General features: G+C 49.1%; 1 protein-coding gene across 2 annotated transcripts; it reads right to left on the bottom strand.

Moving 5' to 3' along the window:
- Positions 1 to 271: 271 nt before the first annotated feature.
- GNL2 (G protein nucleolar 2) lies at positions 272 to 11994 on the bottom strand. 2 transcript variants are annotated; one of them, XM_036396983.2, is made up of 16 exons: positions 11563 to 11994; positions 11390 to 11474; positions 9628 to 9722; positions 8607 to 8746; positions 7183 to 7367; positions 6865 to 6931; positions 5635 to 5793; positions 4968 to 5081; positions 4699 to 4827; positions 3615 to 3719; positions 3358 to 3516; positions 3092 to 3214; positions 2347 to 2780; positions 1644 to 1723; positions 868 to 962; positions 272 to 452 (listed from the first exon to the last, which is right to left on the bottom strand). In XM_036396983.2, exons 1-16 carry the CDS (start codon positions 11624 to 11626, stop codon positions 303 to 305), a joined length of 2184 nt encoding a protein of 727 aa, XP_036252876.1. In that variant the 5' UTR covers positions 11627 to 11994; the 3' UTR covers positions 272 to 302. The 2 variants fall into 2 exon arrangements, with proteins under 2 accessions (XP_036252876.1, XP_036252877.1); XM_036396984.2 differs by lacking the exons at positions 9628 to 9722; positions 11390 to 11474; positions 11563 to 11994 and having other exon boundaries at positions 8585 to 8709.
- Positions 11995 to 14386: the final 2392 nt, after the last annotated feature.

Below are 14386 nucleotides of genomic sequence, written 5' to 3'. Positions count from 1 at the left end.
TGTGAAAAGCCCCATAAAGCCAGTTTCCAGATTAAACCCACCCAAACCCCACCACTGAGCAACACTGGAATGGCTGCTTGGCTACTGCAGTATTTGCTGGCCTGGGACAGCGATGTGGAAATACCACCAGCTCCAACTGCACAAAGAACTTTCAGATGATGCAGAAACAAAGACAGAGATGCTGCTCCTGGGGCCAGGACAGACCGGTCACACTGGGCTTTGAACAGGAACCGCAAGTTTTATAGTAAAAAAAGCCACCACATACTAGAGCTGTTTTATGTAAAATTTAATAGAATAAGCAGCTATTTCTTATGGTTGTATTTTTTGTGCTTTGATCTTTGTCCCTCCAAGCCAGTTTTTTTCTTGTTCTTATTCTTATTTTTCACGTTGTGAGTTTCATAATACCGGACTCCGACTTTCTTGGAGCGCTGCTGCCTCTCGGCTCGTCTCCTCTGCAAACACAAAACACATTAGCAAATCCCCAGCATCCAGAGCCTCAGTGTCTGCAACTCTCCAATGGTGTTCACTTTGCATTCCACACACGTTAAGTAAAACAAATAATTTCAAACTAAATGTTACTGATGTGACTCTGTACGGAACCCACCCGCCCTGCTCTTATGGGAGAAAGCTCCACTTCAGTCTTTGCAGCAAGACACAAGATTCAATCTGGTGTGCATAGTCAGGTAAGAGGGGGGTCACAGAAGTTGTCACAGAACATTCAGAACAGAATTCAGATTTCATTCCCCTTCTGTTCGTGCCCAAAGTCTCAAAGCTCTTTAGTGACAACACGCTCATTAGTGATATGGCCAAGGATAAAAAAGCCAGCTTATTTCCCTGCTCAGCTGTACTACAGGAAAGCAAACTTACTTCTTTGGATGTGAGTTTCTTACAAGGCTGTTTACCCAACTGGTCATCATCATCATCACTCTCCTCTTCTTTCATCTTTCTTTTCTTCTCTGTGCCTGCAAACAGCAGAGATCATGCCCTTGGTATCTTCCAGAACATTCATTTGTTTGAAGAACTGCAGGCTGAGGTCACCATTTCAACTCCTTGAGCAACATATTCCCTTGGCTGTATTTAAGAGCTTCTAGCAAAACAACATGAATGTTCCTCACAAGAGAATCACAGCTATTACTGTGAAAACTGCTCTTGAGCAGCAGGTTGCTCCAGCCCCATCCAAGTCCAGGAGAGAATTCCACAATCCTGTCAGGACAGGGCTCTCACACTGGATTGTGCCTTTACTAAAACTGACAACAACTCAGTAAAAACCTATAGCTTGAAGTATCTTTGCTTTTATAACATCCCAAACCCCAACTACTCCTTCCTATAACACCCCATGGAAGGGGAGCTGCTCTGGCTGCAGCCTGCCTGGAGCCCAGGCTGTTGGAACTCAAAACTTGCTTTCACTGTTTCTTCCCTCACTGAGAGGGACACCTCCCATCACACACACAGCTGTTCCACAGGAAGGCTACACCAGGTCAGCAGCAGCCCTTGGGACAGCTAAAGGGAGATTTAAGTAGTTTTAGGGGAAAAGATCTTGCACACAGGATCCAGTGGATGCTTCTCCCTGTAATGCCATTTTTTTCCTCTGGCTCATAGGATTTCCAAATGTAAATTAAGAACATCTACTAATCTTGTTTTACCTCTGTCTCCAGTTTCTTTGGGTTCTTCAGCCTTCTCCATGGATTTTGCAAACACTTGGTCACTCAGTCGCTTGGGGATTCTGTGGAAGATAAAACCAGCAATAAAAGATTGTTGTTACACAAACAGTGACCACCTCTGAGAAGCCATCAGACTCCAGCAGATCCCAGTCCCCTGTCAGCATCAAAGCAGTCTTTGCACCAGAATATTGCAATACCCTTGTTGCTGGAGTTACTGTGCTTGTGAGCTATATGAGAGAGAAAATGTAGCACTTAAACCTTGAAATCTCCCTCCTCACAAGGCTGGAGGGTGAGCTTTGCTAAAACTGGGCCTGCTGCATGGGCCAGGATTCATTGCACATGCATGAACACCCAGGCTTATCCAGCCTTGGGATTATCCAACATCAAGGAGAGATCCAAGGATGCAGTATTGCTGCCCAGATAACCAAGATAATGCTAACTCTATCCATAGTTTGAGAGGCAGCTTTCCAAAAGTGGGAACATTTTTAATTTGCTGGTAAATAGCAGCTCTTGGAATAATCTTTCAAAAACAAACTGCTACTTGGCCCAATTCCCAACCCTTATAGCTAAGCCAGATAAGCTGTGGCAACTTATGTGTGTCAAGCAAGTCAGAAATGGAGTCAATCTACAGCAGAGCCTCATCAGCCCTTTCCCCCCCTGCAATGTATTGGACAGATTTAGGTACCTTATTGCTGAGAATCTCTTGGCCTTAGCTTTATCCAAAAATTTTTTGTATTTTGCAATCTTGTCCTCCAAAGCCTTAAGAGCTGCTTTAGGGCCCTCCTGGACACCTGGTGCCACCTGCAATTCCTCCTCTCCTGGATCCTGATGTTCCTCATTCTCCTCTTCCTCCTCCTCCTCCTGCTCCTCCTCCCCAGAGGAATCATGGTCTGTGTCATCAAAACCTGGCACATCCACAGGAACCAGGTCTTCTTCTGAGAACTGAGGTGCCACGTTAATCCTGCCAAAGTTCTGCCGAACGTGGGACATGAGCTGCCTGATTTCATTGTTTGTGCTGTTCCCCTCTCCTGCTGCCTCCACACCTGGTGCCACCAACTCAGAGACTTTCTCCTCTGTGATATCTTGGCTGGATGTCACAGCTGCTTCCAAAACAGGAGGCTGCAAGGAAGAGCAGTATGTAAAAATCTGTCCCACCATCTCCAGGAACAACTTCCATTTTCTCTCATCAGAAAAAGCCCAAGAGCACAACATGATTACTGACATTTCTGGGAGTAATGACTCAGACATCTCTGTAAAGAGCACTGCTACCTGGTCCTCACCAAATTCAGGTGTCACACGAAGGACCATGCTTGGGCAGAGCCCAGGACATGCACTGCCAAAGATCCATGGCACTCTGGGAGAAGCAGCAGTGAATACCATTGGGAAAATCAAATATGAGGGAAGAGGAGGCACAAGCATCACATTCTTACCTGGGGATCTGGCTGACCTGCCACTGGTTCTGCCATTGGTGGCATCACAAAGAAAGGGATTCTGCCCCTCTGCCAGTCATTGAGAACCATCTTGCTCACAGTCTGCAAGTCAGGCTCACCACCCTGAGAAAAACAGAACAGTTCATGTCCACGTTTGTGGGGCACACAGCCCTCCCATGCCCCATGAGCAACAGAAACATTGCCATTTCCCATGTTCAGAACAGGCCACAGGCCCTTCCAGCCCACAATGCAGGAAGCTGGCACACCTTTAGCAGTTTTCCAGTCCTAGCAGCAAGTTTCTCAAGGAAGTCTTCTGTATCCGTCCAGGACTCAATTTTGTATGTCTTCCTGATGTACTCTTCTTTGGCTCTTTCCAGCACAGCACAAATATGGTCTTCAGGGCTCTTAATCTTTTCAACTTGAACCTGAAAAAGCACAGCAGAGCATCAGTAGAGGATCAACCCTCTGAGACCATCACAGAGCCAACAAGCAAAGCCTTCCAGCCCTCAGTGCAGGCACATACCACTCCCTTCAGCACAATGTCTGTCTCTGAGTCTCCTGATGGATAAACCACCCCGGGGCAGTCGATGAGGAAGATCCGCCGCATCAAGGTGATGTACTGCCACACCTGGAAGAGACCAGCAGCTCCCCATCAGCACCTCCACACAGGCCTTGTTTCATTTTTGAAGATCAGAGTCAGAGAAACAGAGCATGACTGATCCAGATTGCAAGGCAGGATGTGTTCTATTACCATCTCTATGGCAGTTGGCTTCTGTCAAGTGGGCAGTTTGCCTTATCTCTCTCTTGAGTGACCACAATCACTCCTCCCTGGGGAGGGGACACCTGCTGATAACAGCTATGGAATGTCCCTGCATGGCTGATAAGAACTACAGCATCCCATTGGCAGATGGGAGCCCAGGGGAGGAGCCAAGCATTCCTACCCGGATAGAATCTGGAGATTCTGGAACACCAGCACGGCTTCTGCACTGGATTGCCCAGAGGAACAGCAGCTGCCTCTTGCCCTGGATCTGCAGAGGCAGAGACTGCACCTTTCTCCAGGATCCCTGCTCCAGCAGAACCAGCCCTGGCACTGCAGGAGGGCTGAGCCACAATTCCAATGGTTCTGCTGCCACCAGCCTGACCCACAGGGTGTCAGGCTCAGTTCTGACTCTGGCACTGTTGCTTTAGTTCACTGCATTGTTTATTTTGTCCTTTTATTTTTCTTCCCTATTAAAGAACTGTTATTTCCTGCTCCCATATTTTTGCCTGAGAGCCCCTTAATTTAAAATTTACAGCAATTCAGAGGGGTGGGGAGGGTTTACATTCTCCATTTCAGAGGAGGCTCCTGCCTTCCTTAGCAGACTCCTGTCTTTCCAAACCAAGACACTGACCCAGCATTTGGATCAAGGAGTGAGGGCAGCTGACCATTCCCATCACAGCCCTGCAGTACAGCAGAGTGGGAATTTGGGAATGCTGCCAGAGCAGGGACTGTCCATGAGCCCCTCCTCAGGGTTACACAACCTGTGCAGGTCAGTGCAGAACCTGACAAGGTCATTAGGCTGTTTCACATGAGCACATCTGTGTCTTTAGCACTGGGATGTTCCTACCTTTGTTTCCCCTGCAATGGGGGCCACACTGCAGACCTTCTTGGACCTCAGGGTATTGATCACTGAGCTCTTGCCAACGTTGGGGTAACCAATGAATCCCACACTGATCTGCTTCTTGTCAGAGTGTAACTGGTGAGAAATAACAGATCCTTTTACATCTTGGAGTGAGGATTACCATTGCAGTCCTGAACCTCAAATGCTAACAAAGCAAAAGACCACATACAGTAACCTCCTCAAACCAACCACAGATCCCCAAAATTGTTTTGTACCTTTCCAAACTGCCTGAGGAGCTGGATGAAAGCACCTTTGCCAAACGGGTTTGTGAGGCTGGCATGGAAAGCAAGTGTTGGATACTCCTGGGAAAGGACAGCAACCCAGCGCTTCTGGAGAGGCAAAGAGGACTGGGTTAGAGACCTGGGCTGGACAGTGACACTCTGAGCTCAGAGAGGAGGACACAGCCTCTGCACTGGGCTCACAACTGCAACTGGCCATGAACATTGCTAGTGAAGAACCTTTGAAGCACTTCCCCAGCCCAACAGCTAAAAGCTCTGAGTATTGTTTGTATTAAAGACAAACAATTTCCCAAAAACGCCTTCACTGCTAGCTAAAACTCATTAGTTTAATGACATAAAGCAAACCAGCTGGGGTGGATATGGATCCTAGGCAGACTAACATTTAGCACACTCTGGAGACAACAGCTGAACTGTTAAATCCAGACAGAGGAAGTAGGGAATTTGTGGCTGGTGTGTGTTGCTCAACTTGGCCAAACTTGGACAGATTTACATGGTAATTGTTACTTTTACTGCAGGCAAGCAGAGAACTCCCAGCGCCCCAGCTGCAGTACGCCCTTCCAGACCAGCATGGGGACTGGCACAGAGCTGCAGCCACAACAGGAACAAAGAAGGTCCACAGAATAACAGGCAGGACTGTGCTTACAGTGGCCCAGGTAGGAATGAGATCACATTTGTTCAGGACAAAAATGAGATGTTTCCAAGGCTTCTCCTTTTTAAGGTAGGATTCCACATGAGGGGAGCGAGTGCCCATGGGATCTCGGGCATCCAGAACTTGAACAACAACATCTGATGAGTCAATCACCTGAAAAATAAAAAAATCCACAGAGAAGTAATGGATTTTGCAGAAAGCAAGATATCTGTACCTCCCAAATGAAAACGAGTCATATTTGAAACTACCTCACTAATTTAAAAACCTTGTATCCTTCACAAACTGCTGGTTCCCCACAGTGAAGTTCAGACTAACATCTATTGATGCTCTACTCTCTCCTCTCCTAAATCCCCTCCAAATTCAGCCTGGACAACTGAATGACTTTTACCTGTTCCTATGCACCAGGGAAAGAAAACACTACACCCAAATGGGAAACCTAAAGTGCTGCAGCTCACAAACCCCCAGTGTTCATCCTCCATTCAGCAACAACTCCCTTCTCCCATTTCATAATGCATCAGGGTATAAAGGATGTTTTCTGGACCAATATGAAACACACAACCAAGCAGGAACCTGCTGTTAGTCCACAAAGCAACTACAGCAGGGAGCTGTCATTTATGACTTGTTTCAAGCCAAGTGAATTTGTTTCACAGCTTTTTCCTGCAGTTTTGGCAGCCACTTACTGAAATCTGTTTTTCTCAACCATTCCCAGTGTTTTTAGATCCGAATGAAAAGGTTTTAAGCTACATTCAGAAATTCAGAGCAAAAAGTCAAGCAATTTCACACCTAAGAGTCACTGAGAGCACACAAGCTGCTCATACCACCCCAATTCGCTCAGTCTCCATTTCTCTGGCAGCCATGGTGGCTCATGGAGAACTGAGGGTCAGAGCTCTCTCAAGATGACCCCATCAACATGCCAGATGTTTTTAGCCTAAAGAAACATAAGGGAACATGACTCTTTTACTTGTGGTGAAGACCCAGGAATCCGAGAGAAACTGACACCTTCACTCTGCCAGTCCTCTTCTAGATCGTGTATTTTAAGAATGTTTGTTCCTCTAGGACAAGAACTCAAGAATCAAGCTCAATCAGGCAGAGATTTGGAAATTAAAATCCACTCTTTTTGAGTTTTTCTCATTGTTGCTGTACAGGATTTCAATGCTGTGCTGAAGTCCCTAACTGTGTAAAGGCTGACAGATGTGACTGCTGCAAAATCCAAGTGCAATTTACCTTGTAGAGCTCACCCCAGATTCTTTTGGACTGTCCTTTTTTAAAGATTTCCTCTTGTGCTTCATCCCTAGAAGACATCACCAGAAACATCAGCACCACAGATGCAGAGTCAGGATCTTCTCTTCTCTTAATCCATTTACAGACAAAAGAGGGGACAAAGCCCAAGTTGGTCTTTAGCCAAAATCCCACATTCAGCTCATCTCCTTTTCCTTCCTCCTCACACAGTAACAGCATTGATGGAGGTACCAGATCCTTATTTAAAAACAAGGCTGGCTTTTCATATGTGTATACAATGAATAATTTTTCCTTTGCAGTCACCTTACACCAGTGTCCTCTGTCACCAGGTCTCGGTCCTTGCCCTGGTCATAAGACTCTGACGAGGCCTCAGCATTCTCCACCAGAGACTGCACATCACTTGCAGCCAGAGTTGGTCTTTTCCTTTGTGCTTTGGGGCCAAATGTTGTTTCAAATGTTTCTGTGTCAAGAATGTGAACTCTGGAGGTCTGAGGAAAAACAGGTTGGTTAAAAAAAAAAAAAAAACAAACCCCAAGCACCATTTTTTTCCAATCTCTTGTGACACACAGGGAAGGAGCCCCAAGTTCAACACAGCCCTGGCAGCCTGTAAGTGACAGGCACTTCCTTAACAATGTTTGAGTTTTCCACTTCAAGCTTTGAGAAACACAAGAGTGGATACTTAATAAGCAACAAAACATTCTGCACTTGCCAACGAACCATGCTTCAGTTCTTCCACCATAAATGGTGTCAAATGCAATTACAAGCACTGTGATGAAAATTCAGCTGCTATCTTTGATCACTGCTTGCTTTTCTAACAAGAGCACAAATCTTGCCAAATTCTCAGATTTTTGTCAGGGATAATTACAATCAAAACTAGATTTTAAGCTTGCAATGAAAGCCAGCTTGTCTTGGAACAGCAAACAGTCCATGGCTGAAAGGAGCAATTTGTTTTTGTAATGCATGTTTTAACACAACCTTTTCCCTAATTTAAATAATGTTCTTATGACATGAACTTGCAAAGTTTCCATATGACAAAACAGCTACCAACAGTCCAAAATAATGCTTTAGACACTGTGAAAAAAATGGCAAGAACTAAAACTTGATGTACTAGAAAATGAAGGCTGAATGAACAAGAATTTCTGGTACAGGATAAAGCACATGTGTTTGAGTTCAAATTCATCATGTGTGTGTCTGCAGGGTGCAGCAGCCTCAGGAAAGGCACAGAAGCTGTTAGAGGCATTAGAACTTCAGCTGGCACATTAACCTATCAGAAATCATAATCAGAAATCATAATATGACAGTATCATAGCCTATCACAGAAGGCTTTGGGCTGGAAGGGACCTTAAAGCCCATCCAGTGCCAGCCCTGCCATGGCAGGGACATCTTCCACTGTCCCAGATGGCTCCAGCCTGGCCTTGGGCACTGCCAGGGATCCAGGGGCAGCCACAACTTCTCTGGGTACCCTGTGCCAGGGCCTCCCCACCTTCACAGGCAAGAATTTTTGGGGTAATTTCCTATTGGAAAAGGAGAATTTTTATTAAACAATGCATCTTTCTTTGCCCTCACACTTGATGGCCACAGTGACAGGGAATCAGAACCACCCTTGCCCAAGCAATCCACTCCAGCTGCCCCTTGCAGGGGCAGTGTTTCCCAGTATTTCCCAGGCTGAGCAGGACAGCAGAGCTGCTCACAGCTGTGCACACACCTGCACAGTCAGGGATACCCACGTGTGGCTTGATCCTGTCATGGAACAGGGACATGGGCAGCTTCTTCTGCTTCATGATCACCCTGTAAGGATCCTTCATCACAGTCTCCATGTCCTCCTGGAATTTCTGCAGGGACGATTGCTTGATCACACGAGTATTTCCTATAAAAAACAAGCATCACACCTGGCCTTTCCTGATCTCAACTGCTCCAACTGGGGACACTAATAAAACATGAACTTTGCATCTGGAACAAAAGTACCAGTGACAAACCCAAAGGATTTTACTTGAGACCAAGCCCAAAGAAGCAGCCAATCCCTTTCTTTCTCACCATTTATAGGAAATATTGAAAGTATCTCTAGGATATTTAAAAGCCATACACATGGGCAAACCTTGGGAAACAAAACAGGAGCCAAAATAACCCCCCTTAGGGAAAGCAAAGCCCCAAAGCACAGGTACAGGCAAGGGGTGACAATGATGCCTCAGGATTTCAGCTTTTCTATTTTTCATCTATTTGTAATCCTGCAGTTCTTTAGTGTATAACTCCAAACTCCACACACAGTGGGAGCTGCTGCTTTCCCATTTGGGGCAGACACAACAATTCCTCTCCAGGCCTGGCAATCAAGGACACCTCACTGCCTCAGGCCCCAGAGAGGGAAACAAAAGTGAGTTGGGGGGGGCAGCAAACTTGGGGTCAATGACTTCATTAGCTGAAGCTGTAATTGGAAGATGAACCCCCAATGTGCAAATGGCCCAAACTTATAAAAGTGTGAAAACCTGTGACCCATTGTCCATTTTGGGTGGCCCTGGGGGGCTTTGTCTGCCCAAAATGTCCCTGAAGCCCTTCAATAAACAGAACTGCTTTTTATTGCCTTAAATTTGTCTTGTCTCTGTTTTTAGGTAGCCACACAAGGCATCAACAGCAGCAGGGGTCCCTCACCTTCCCACACAGCTCTCAGATCACCATTTTGAAACAAACAGCTTGCATCACACTAAGTTCAACAGCTTTGAAGCTTGCTGAGTCTGGAAGTTGGACAAAACTCACCAAACCATTTGATATTTGGTTCCACTCTTGCAACAGTGCCTGGTGCCACAGTTGACTGATACTGCAGAGGTTTGATGACTTTGCCACGTTTGTTCCTAAGGGACAAATGAAGACATGTCAGTGCACAAAGGGCAGCACTGACCCCTCCAGCCCCTGTATGTGCCAGGCCAGAAGCAGAGGCACAAAATGCAGAGGGACCCTTCCCCTGCAGTGCTGAATGCTGCTGTGCATCCCATGAGGTGAGTTACCCAACCCTGAGTGGCAGTGATGGCAGTCACAGCCCTTGGTGTCACTCCAGCCTGGCCAGACCCTCCCTGCAGCTGCTTGTGGCAGCCAGGAAGGGCTCCTGGGGCTGCAAAAGGCACCAGTGCTGTTTTCTGGCAAACCCCACTGAGTTCCCTCACAAAGCCCTTTAACCACCACTGCAGGACTCACCCACACAGGATTTAAAAGCAGAGACCTGGTTTGAACTCAGCAATACCCCAAAATCCACCCTCCCCACCTGCTGTCCAAACAGGAGGAAATTTGGCACAAGAAACCAAATAAGGTGATGTGAAACAGAACTGCCATGGCACAGCCACGTGGGTGCTGCTCCCCTGCCATGGATCTCTGAGGGTGGCACAGAGGGGAACAGGGGCACCCTCTGTGGAGATGCTGAGGGGAGCTGAGGCTCTTCAGGTCTTTGGGGGGAGATTTTGAGCTGTGCTGCTCTGGGAAATTCAGGAATTCTGTGTGGTTTGGGTCTCTCCAGGCAGATGCATCAAGGGCTACCCAGGTGTATCCCTGGTACATCACTGCGCTGCTGAGAGCTTGGGATCAGGCTTGGGATCAGGCCCAGATCAGGCTCAGGATCAGGACCAAGCCTGGGCTCAGGCTCAGGACCAAGCCTGGGATCAGGCTCAAGACCAAGCCTGGGATCAGGCTCAGGATCAAGCCTGAGATCAGGCTCAGGATCAAGCCTGGCATCAGGCTCAGGATCAAGCCTGGCATCAGGCTCAGGATCAGACCTGGGATCAGGCTCAGGATCAAGCTTGGCATCAGGCTCAGGATCAGACCTGGGATCAGGCTCAGGATCACGCTCCCAAGCTCATGGGGTTACAGAGCTCACCACAGAGTGAACTTGCAAAGTTTCCATATGACAAAACAGCTACCAACAGTCCAAAATAATGGTTTGGACACAGTGAAAAAAAATGGCAAGAACTAAAACTTGATGTACTAGAAAATGAAGGCTGGATGAACAAGAATTTCTGGTACAGGATAAAAGACATGTGTTTGATTTCAAATTCATCATGTGAGTGTCTGCAGGGTGCAGCAGCCTCAGGAAAGGCACAGAAGCTGTTAGAGGCATTAGAACATCAGCTGGCACACTATCAGAAATCAGATCATAATAGGACAGTATTATAGCCTATCAATGAAGGCTTTGGGCTGGAAGGGACCTGAAATCCCATCCAGTGCCAGCCCTGCCATGGGCAGGGACACCTTCCACTATCCCAGATTGCTCCAAGCCCCCTCCAGCCTGGCCTTGGGCACTGCCAGGGATCCAGGGGCAGCCACAGCTGCTCTGGGCACCCTGTGCCAGGGCCTCAATGCCCTCACAGGGACCAATTTTTGTGGTAATTTCCTATTGAAAAACAAGAATTTTTATTAAACAATGTTATCTTTCTTTCCCAGTACCAGTCCCGAGGCGTTTTGTGGCCTGTCCTTGGTACGGCCCTGCCCAGCCGGTACCGGGATCGCGGCTGGGCCAGGCCGGGCCGCTCACCTGCGCTCCTTCTGCCGGTACATGTTCAGCCGCCGGATGGTCGCTCGGTCCCGCATGTTGTTCCCTCCCTCGCCCCCGATGCGATCTGCGGACACAAAAGAACATCAGCCCCGGTTCGGTTCGGTTCGGTTCGGTTCGGTCCGGTCCGGTCCAGCCCGTGGCCCTGCCCGTACCGGGGTTGGTGCTGGCGCGGGAGGGGTTGATGGAGCAGCGGCCCTTGTAGCGCGGTTTCACCATCGTGCCGGTGTGAGTGCTGGTGTCGGTGCCGGTATCAGTGTGAGTGCTGGTGTCGGTGCCGGTATCAGTGTGGGCGCGGGTTCCGGTGCCGGTATCGGTGTGGGTTCGGGTGCCGGTATCGGTGTTGGTGCGGGTTCTGGTGCCGGTATCGGTGTGGATGCGGGTTCCGGTGCCGGTATCGGTGTGGATGCGGGTTCCGGTGCCGGTGTCGGTGTCGGTGTGGGTGCGGGTTCCAGTGCCGGTATCGGTGTGGGTGCGGGTTCCGGTGCCGGTGCGGTTTCCGGTGCCGGTATCGGTGTGGGTGCGGGTTCCGGTGTCGGTGCCGGGACAGGCCCGGAGCGCTCGGGCCGAGCCGCGGACACGCTCGCGGCACTTCCGGCGCGCAGCAGCGCCTGACGCACTTCCGGGAGCACCGCGCGCCGGCGCAGGCGCAGTGGCACCTCCGGGCCCGGTTGCCACGGCAACCTCGGCTTGGTCTGCCCGGCCCCGGGGCTCCGGGGTCCCTTGGTGTCCCCCGGTGTCCCCTCCGTGCCCCTGTGCCCCCGTGCTCTGTGTCGCTGTGCTCCGTGTCAGTGCCCGTCTCCGGAGTGGCGGTGCCCGCCCGGAGCGCCGCGGTGTGGCCGGGTCCAGCCCGGGCCCGCGGGGTGTTGGGAGGCCCGGCGGGGGCGCTGGCACGGGAGCCCCCATTGTTCGGGAATGGAGTTTGTTCAGTGACACATCATGGAAATCGTTCGGGAGAGCGGCAGGAGCGCTCCCTGCTTCTCGCTGATGGATGGGGGTGGCTGGTGGGACACTGGGGCTGATAAATGGGCACTGGGGTGGCTGGTGGGACACTGGGGATGCTAAAGGGGCACTGGGGCTGATGATGGGACACTGGGACTGCTGGTGACACTGGGGTGGCTGGTGTGACACTGGGACTGCTGATGGGACAGTGGAGCAGCCAGAGGTACACTGGGACAGTCAGAGGGACACTGGGGCAGTCAGAAGGACATTGGGGCTGCTAAAGGGACACTGGGGCTGCTGTTTGGACACTGGGACAGCCAGAGGAACCCTGGGGCTGCCAGAGGGGCACTTGGACAGCCACAGGGACACTGGGGCTGCTGGTGGGACACTGGGACAGCCAGAGGGACACTGGACAGCCAGAGGGATGCTGCTGCAGCAGGGACTCGAGCACAAGGCAGTGCTGCTGGGTGTTTACAGGCACACAGGGCTGCTCTTTCTGGGTTACTGACAAAGAATTTTAGAAATCAGCAATAACAACGCTGCGTGTTTTCCTGTGCGGGTGAAGAACTGCATGGATGGTGCATTAACAGATCAAATCTGTGCAAGGTCTGTGTCCAAAGCCCACATCCCTGTTACTGCCAGACTGTAACAGCAATCTGAAAGCCCCTCACCTAGGGGGAATGAACAAAGCTGAGCTGAAACTGTGTTAATTGATAGCAGAGCTTGGGCTGGGGCCAAGCTCAGCACCTTGGGGAATACTTGCCCAAAACACAGCTCTGGCCCATCCTTCCCAAACACTTATTAGCAGCACAGCAATGTCCTTCTGGTGCTGCTAATGCTCCTTTAAACCCAGAACAATAACAGAGCTGCTGGGATTTTGTTCTCCTAATGATTTTCAGCGTTTTGCTGTGAGGTGCAGAGTCCCTGCTGCACAAGGGAGCCACGATGAGTCAGGCCTTGGGACATGTTTTGTAAGACTGAGTCTGGAGTTGGAGGCTGTTTGGCTTAAGCCTACACGTTCTGGTTTTTCTCTTTAATAGAATTATCTGTGCCTTGGGCATTGAAAAAGTACACATTGATGTGGCTATAAAAAAATCAATTCCAAATTGTAGATAATTGTTTAAGCTATCAGACTCGAGGCTCATGTAGAAGAGTTGTCCCGGGACAAGTGTGTTTTCTATTAGAGTCGATATCAATCTGTCAGAAAAGCCTTTTGATTTTCAAAATTTTAGACTAAATAGTTGAGTAATACTTTTGCTCTGCTCTCCCCAACTCTTTCTTCCTTTCCCTTAAGAAAACTCCCTCTTTATTGTTAGCAAGACATCTTGGGGAGCAGCCAGAAAGTCGCCGTCTCTTTCTGTGAGGAAACAGACCCAGCCAGCTTTGGGCAGGAGGCTGTGGCAGGGAGAGCTTGTCTTGGGGATGCCCTGGAGTTGGGTGCTGAATTCCCAGGTTGGAAGTGTTGGTGGGAAGGCTCAGACCCTTTACCAGCCATTGGGGTGGGCTACAAGCCTGGATTTTGTGTCATAAGAAAAGATCCTGCTGATAATGTGTGGGACCTGCATTCAAACTGGCACCTTGCTGTGGCTCTTTCCTCACTCTCACAGATCCCCTGACCCAAATTCCAGCACTGGGGCCAGCAGTTGGTGTTGATCTTGCAGCATCCCTGAGGCTGCAGCTGCTTGTTGTGTATCTGATAACGTGCAAGTCAGATATTTTGCTCCACTAAACTGATGTTTTGTTGTTCCATGACTCACAGCTTTTCCTTTGCTGTTGATGATTCCCCCCCCATTTCAATCTTTAGCTTTTTCTCATTCTGTCCTAGCCACAACCATCCAGGACAGCAAGGTCACAGATCCTTGTCCCTCTCCTCTGCTACATGGCCTCAGCTCCTCTGCCTTACCAGGGTTGAAATGAAATAATTCTGAGTTTTATGTGGCCTCATCTTTGTCAAATCCCAGTGAATGTGGTTACATGATGCCATCAGAATGATTCATTCCCATAATTACATATGTTCTGAGGGGTTATTCCCATTGT

This window comes from Molothrus ater, chromosome 24, assembly GCF_012460135.2.
Source record: "Molothrus ater isolate BHLD 08-10-18 breed brown headed cowbird chromosome 24, BPBGC_Mater_1.1, whole genome shotgun sequence".
NCBI lineage: Eukaryota > Metazoa > Chordata > Aves > Passeriformes > Icteridae > Molothrus > Molothrus ater.
This window is presented reverse-complemented; position numbering and strand designations above follow the sequence as displayed.

Coding starts and splice junctions, on each gene's coding strand:
- GNL2 (XM_036396983.2), bottom strand. CDS start 11,626: ATGGTGAAACCGCGCTACAAGGGCCGCTGCTCCATCAACCCCTCCCGC. Junction 8,747..9,627: donor ACCAAATATCAAATGGTTTG/GTGAGTTTTGTC, acceptor TGTTTTTTATAG/GAAATACTCGTGTGATCAAG. Junction 3,215..3,357: donor GGACTGGAAAACTGCTAAAG/GTGTGCCAGCTT, acceptor TGTTTTTCTCAG/GGTGGTGAGCCTGACTTGCA.